This window comes from Sceloporus undulatus, chromosome 3 (genome assembly GCF_019175285.1).
Source record: "Sceloporus undulatus isolate JIND9_A2432 ecotype Alabama chromosome 3, SceUnd_v1.1, whole genome shotgun sequence".
NCBI lineage: Eukaryota > Metazoa > Chordata > Lepidosauria > Squamata > Phrynosomatidae > Sceloporus > Sceloporus undulatus.
In genome coordinates this window covers 26,956,763-26,962,762 of record NC_056524.1, presented here as the reverse complement: position 1 = coordinate 26,962,762, position 6,000 = coordinate 26,956,763, and the positions used below count along the sequence as shown (strand labels likewise).

At 43.3% G+C, this 6,000-nt stretch overlaps 1 protein-coding gene across 1 annotated transcript in view; it reads left to right on the top strand.

Annotated features, from left to right (window-relative positions):
* Window positions 1–3,938: 3,938 nt before the first annotated feature.
* Window positions 3,939–6,000, top strand: part of ARHGAP20 (Rho GTPase activating protein 20) — a 118,535-nt gene continuing 116,473 nt past the window's right edge. Inside the window, exon 1 of the mRNA XM_042460162.1 lies at window positions 3,939–4,070. Within this exon, the coding sequence (XP_042316096.1) occupies window positions 3,993–4,070 (78 nt within the window). The 5' untranslated portion in view covers window positions 3,939–3,992. The remainder of the gene's footprint in view (window positions 4,071–6,000) is intronic.

Here is a 6,000-nt window from a genome sequence, read left to right as displayed (position 1 = left end):
TGCTGGTGAAACATCAGGAAGAAACTTTTCTGGAACATGGCCACATAGCCTGAAAAACCCACAAAAAACTGTATTATGACTGTTTTTGCTTTCTTCTTCAGCTTTTCTCTAATTTCTGATAGTTGGAATACTACCCAGTTATTAAAGGTACAGGATGTCCTCTCCATTTTTCAGTCTGGCTGTCCTATTTGTAATGTTGTACTTTGCTTTTGATGGCACTGAAGCAGGAGAAGGTACTTGGCATGATGGAATTTGCACACATGGGCTGTCATGACACTGTACTTTCAGATCAAATTAGGCAAATGTGCACTGCATAGGAACTACATTGTATGTCGGGTGAAGCAGTTTGAATCCACTGGCTGTTGAACCAAAAGAAGTGTGAACTGCTCATAGACATCAAATGAGATAGTGGAAGTATCTGAATAGTAGTGCCACTGAAGGTACAAAAACCAATAATATGGCATATCTCATGAAAGTGTCTGTCCAGATGACAAACCTAAATGCCAAAACCATTGCACTGAAATGAAGATCCAGTTAGCAGAGGAGGGATTCACTGACAATAATGTTCAGCAATACAGCCTCCTGCCACGTCCGTGGGAAAGTCAATCATTATAACATCAGGATCTGGGGCACAGAAAACCCACATACCATTTTGGAACATTTGAGAAACTCAGCAAAAGTGAACATGTTTGGTGCAATGAGCAGACACAAACTGTATAGCCTCTTCTTTTTTCTGAGTCTACTGTTACTGGCCATTCCTACCTGGACATGACAGCAGAACAGCATATGCCTTAACTGGAGGATGATCTTTCTGACATAATCTTTCAACCACATGGTCATCTTCTACATTTCCACTGAGATGTTTGGGAATATTGGAATGCCATCCTACCGAGACATTCAATTGGCCATGCTGGAAATGAAGATATGGCTTTCATGATCACTAGATTTAACACCCTACAACTTCTTTTTGTGGGGAATTCATCAAGGACACTATGTCCCTGCCCCCATTGCCATAGCAAATGGATGACCTGAAAAAACACATCTTTGATGCAGTGGAACTGATATCTGATAGTATGCTAGGACATGTTTGGGCAGAACTGGACAACTGTCTTGACATCTGCCATGTCACCGATGATGCCCACATCAAACACCTTTAGTGCATGTGAAACTTGCACAATTCTTTTGTCTTTTCATGTCATGACGTTTGGGGTATGTAAGTTCATTTAAGAATAAAGCAGCTTTACCTTTGCACCATCCTTTTTGAATAACTCTGTATTTGTATTATTTTTAAATGTCCATCCTGCCTTTCTGCCACAAAATGGCACTCAAGGTAGCAAATAGAAACTTGTGATTATAAGATTTTTTGGAAAGCAGTGGAGAATGACTGGAGCACATTACAATTAGCAACATTTACATCCAGTTTGCATGTTATTGTCTAGGAGTTCAGCCACAACATGAATTTATGGTAATGTCTGGTTTGTTTGCTTTTCCACACCTACTCTCTTCTTGTGTCACTCTAACCTACAGCATTTCCCCCCTTCTCTCTCTTCCTCATTAGACCATATGTTTCATTACGCACAAGGTTTGTAAGTAAAGTACTTTATGCATTTTACAAAGAAAACAAAGCTTGCTTCTTTCCCTGCTGGCCCTTGGGTGGGGGGCATTGGCGTGGCTGTTCTTCAGCTTTTACCTTGCTAATTTGATTATGCTGCTAGATCCACTACTGTTGTTCCCATTTCCCAAGAGGGCAGGCAGAAGGTGAAGCAGCCCTGTCAATTCTGAGCAGCCTTAAACCTGACCAAATTGTGTGTGCATGTATTTATGGTGGGTTTCTGGTGAGACAGTTCAGTACCACTGTGAGAACTTCACATTTCAGCCCTTTCCTCTATGCCAACATTTTAGCCCAGCCTTGAAAATACAGAAAGTCTTAGGGGAGTTTGAAAATCTGCCAGGAGAGAATCATTACCAGGAACAAATCAAACCCCAGTGGGCCTATTTTGTCTCGAGTGTGTCAGGGAATGCTTCCCATTAATCAGAGTTGAGGATCAAAGCAAAGCAAAAGCACTATAAATATCCATTTTGGGTCAATATCATGAACTGCCAAACCCCACAGTGTAGTCCATGGGTAGCTTTGACCCTGGCCTTTGAAATAATTTATATTTGACAGCAGATTAGTGAGTCAAACAAGTGGGAGTAAAGCAAAAGAAAAATGCTCTAGTGACTAGCTGGGGGATTATGGGAGTTGCAGCTAGAGATGGAAAAGAAATGTACATTAATTGAGATTTTTTTAAAAAGTGAGTTTATCCAATTTGTGGTCTGTAAAACTATGAACAGATGTATGCATGCTTTGCTTTCCTGTTGTTGGGAGGAAAGCATAAGTAGCAGAGTTCCTTTTACATTTTATTTTCTGAATAAAATAAAATAAAATTTTATTTTCAGAATGAGTAAATGACTAAAATGCCTACATTTGAAAAATATGAATAAATATACTTTAGTCAGTGGGAACTTATGCATACTAAACATTAGGGATAGGTGCATAGCAAAATACACACATATTTCCATGATAGAAGAAAATTAAAATGTCTCACTTCTGATACAAAATAGGAAGAGATGTGGATGCTAATAGCATTCTGAGGAAACCAAATGAAACTGACAAATTTTGACAGGAATAGATTTTCACATTCCAAACTGCAGTTTAAATTATCTGGAGGGAACCAGAAATGGATCTACACTATACTGTTATATTGGTTTCATACCACTTTAACAGTCATCAGTCCATTCTACAGAATTTGGGGATAGTAGTTTGGGGAAGGATTTAGTATTCTCTATAGCGGGGCATATTATTTTTTTGAGAAAGCAGGATACAAATAAATACAACAATAACAACAACATGACCATGTTAGTCTGGAATATCAGTCTGCAGAGGGATCTTGTAGAACTTTTGAAGCCACCTGTGTGAAAGAGGTTGTAAGGTGAACTGGGATTCACCATTGGCTGTCTGCCGCATGTAAAGTATGGATGTATGTTGTATTAAGATCCAGCACCTATGGGGACCTCGCTGAAGCTCACACCTCTCCACAAGGCCTCTGGGGATTGGGATAAGCATGACTTTGCAGTTGACCCCCCACTTTCAATGCTGCAGCTCCATCCTATGGGAATCTGGGATTTGTAGGTGTACGACATTTTCTGAGCCAAGAATGCTAGTGCCTCACCAAACAACAAAACCCAGGATCTGCTAGGAAAGAACCTTGGCAATTAAAGTGGGGTCAGCCAGTAGTCAACGTGTAGAGCACCATGTGGTGCTTACTCAAGCAGGAGTCTTCACATCTCCTCTGCCCCAGCGTCAGCTGGATCTCCTCACTGCCTTGCAGTCGTGACCGGAAAGACCGCCTACGCCTACGTATCACACAAAAACCTTGATTTGCTTCTCTTCCGGACATCATGTTTCCTTAAAGGGGAACCTTGGTGTGGCAGTGTGTGTGGTGTAGGAAGGGTATGTGTGTGGTGACAAGGTGCATGCTTTTCACCTCCTCAAGCTGAATCCCTTCCAGGTTTACGTGCCCACGATGGATGAAGAATGAAACTGATGCATGCCTGCAGTGCAATCTCCCCCAAGCACCAATGGGAATAGTTTACGTATTCAAATAATTCCATAGTATCTCTGCGTTCGTGTGCATATCCAAATGTATGTGCATATGCCCCGCCCCTCAAGGTCAACCCTGCATCCTGGGGGCGTGGCCAGTGAAGCTCGGGTGGGCGTGGCTTGTCCGGGCTGAGCTCCGCAGGGGAGTGGCTACCCTTCAGGATTCCATCCTTGGGCGGAGCCTGGGGGCGATCCTGGATGGCGATTGGCTGTGGTGGGCGTGGCCTCGTGGAGCGCCTGCCTTGGGCCGGCGGGCTCTGCAGAGGCTGCTGCCTCAGAGCTGCATAGAGGCGGCTGGAGGGAGGGCGGTGCGTCTGGTCCTCCTCTGCGTCCCAGGGATGAGGCTGTGATGGAAGCGATGTCCCCGCAACAGGAGCACGTCGGGCAGGGAAGATCCCGGGGGTCTTCCGCCTCCGACAGCAAGAAGGTCAGAGGCATCACGAGCTGCGTCCGCATTGGAGATATAACCCGGTTTGGCAGCGCTTTAAGTCTTTGTCTGGCTGAAGGCTATGGAATTCTAGAAGCTGGAGTCTGGTGTGGGGCCCAGAGTGTGTGTGTGTGTTTATGTATATGAAATGATTTATGTATGTGTGTGTGTGTATATATATACACACACATACATATTTATATCCATGTGTATGTGCGTGTATATATATGATAAATGATTTATATATATCTGTGTATGTATGTATACAGTTGTGTGTGTATATATACACCCACCCACCCCTGTATGTGTATGTATGTGTGCATATACATATATATGTATATAATATGTTAAATGGTTTATATATACTTGTGTGTGGATGTGTGTATATGAGATATATATATATATATACACACACACACACACACACACATGCATGATTTATGTATATATCTGTCTGGATGTGTGTGTATTTGTGTGTGTGTGTATGATATCTATCTATATTTATATGTGTGTATGTATGTGTGTGTGTGTGTGTATATTATATATGATGCATTTTGGTTGGCTCAAGGTACGTATCCCTGTTTGCTGGATTTTGGATGTTATTGGCCTTTGCTCTGTGGCCAACACTGCTAACCCTGGAGATGTTTTGCTGCTGCTGTTGTTGTGTACCTCCAAGTCATTTCCAACTTATGGCGACTCTAAGGCAAACCTATCATGGGTTTTTCTTGGCAAGGTTTCTTCAGAGGGGTTTTTCCATTGCCTTCCCCTGAGGCTGAGAGAGTGTGACTTGGCCAAGGGCACACAGTGGGTCTGCATGGCTGAGTGGGGGTCTACCTACATGGATGTGTGCACTGGTCCTTTCTGTGCATGTTTACTCGGAAGAAAGCCCTCCAGCTTTCAGTGGGGCTGACTCCCAAGTTAAAGCATGCCCAGGGTTTGCAGCTGTGGGTTGCCTTTTAGTAAGCAAAGGGGTGTTGTTTGCAGGGTGACCAGATGTCCTAACCACAAAGCAGGACAAGACACAAAGGCAAAATGGAGGGCATTTCAAGAAAACACGTAGGATACAACCAAATAAAAGCTGAAAACACTCTTATCAATGTCAATTCATGCTTCTTTTAGTCGTGCTCAAAATGGACCTTCAAGCAAAAATAATGCAGGGCATTCCGATACAAAAGCTAAACAACACTCATAGAAATATAAAATCATGGTTCTTAGTCATGCTCAGAATGGAGGGTGTTTTGGAATTCCTCCTGGAGAGAAGGCCAAACTGTAGGACATGTCCTGGAAAAGGAGGACATCTGGTCACCCCAGGGAAGGGTGAGTGGTGTTTATTTTATAGGCTCCCTTCTCCCTCCTTGTGTTTATCACCCGCATTGCCACTGTGCATGATGATCTTCATCATCCTGGCCAAGGTGGATTCTGGAGATGGAAAGAGAAAGCGAACCTGTGAATGCACCCTTTGCTTGTCTTCTTGCACATGTATATGTGTGGATGTGGCTGATTTTCAGAGATGGAAAGAGACCACAAATGTCTGCCTGCTTGCATTTCTGGATGTGGCTGAATTTCAGAGGTAGAAAGAGGTGGTGAACTTATGAATGCACTCATTGGCTTGTCTGCCTGCATGTGTGTATACGTGGTTGTGGTTGAATTTCGGAGGTGGAAAGAGACCACGAATATGTGAATGAATGCACGCCGGCTTCTCTGCCACCCCATATGCATGTATGGATGTGGCTGAATTTTGGAGATGGAAACTGAAGGCGAACTTGTGGAATGCACCCATTGGCTTGTCTGTCTGCATGTGTGTACTTTATATATATGGATGTGGCTGAATTTCAGAGATGGAAAGAGAAGGCAAACATGCGAATGCACCCTTTGCCTCCCTGCCTGCATGTGTGTATATGTACCGATGTGGTTGAATTTCAGAGATGGA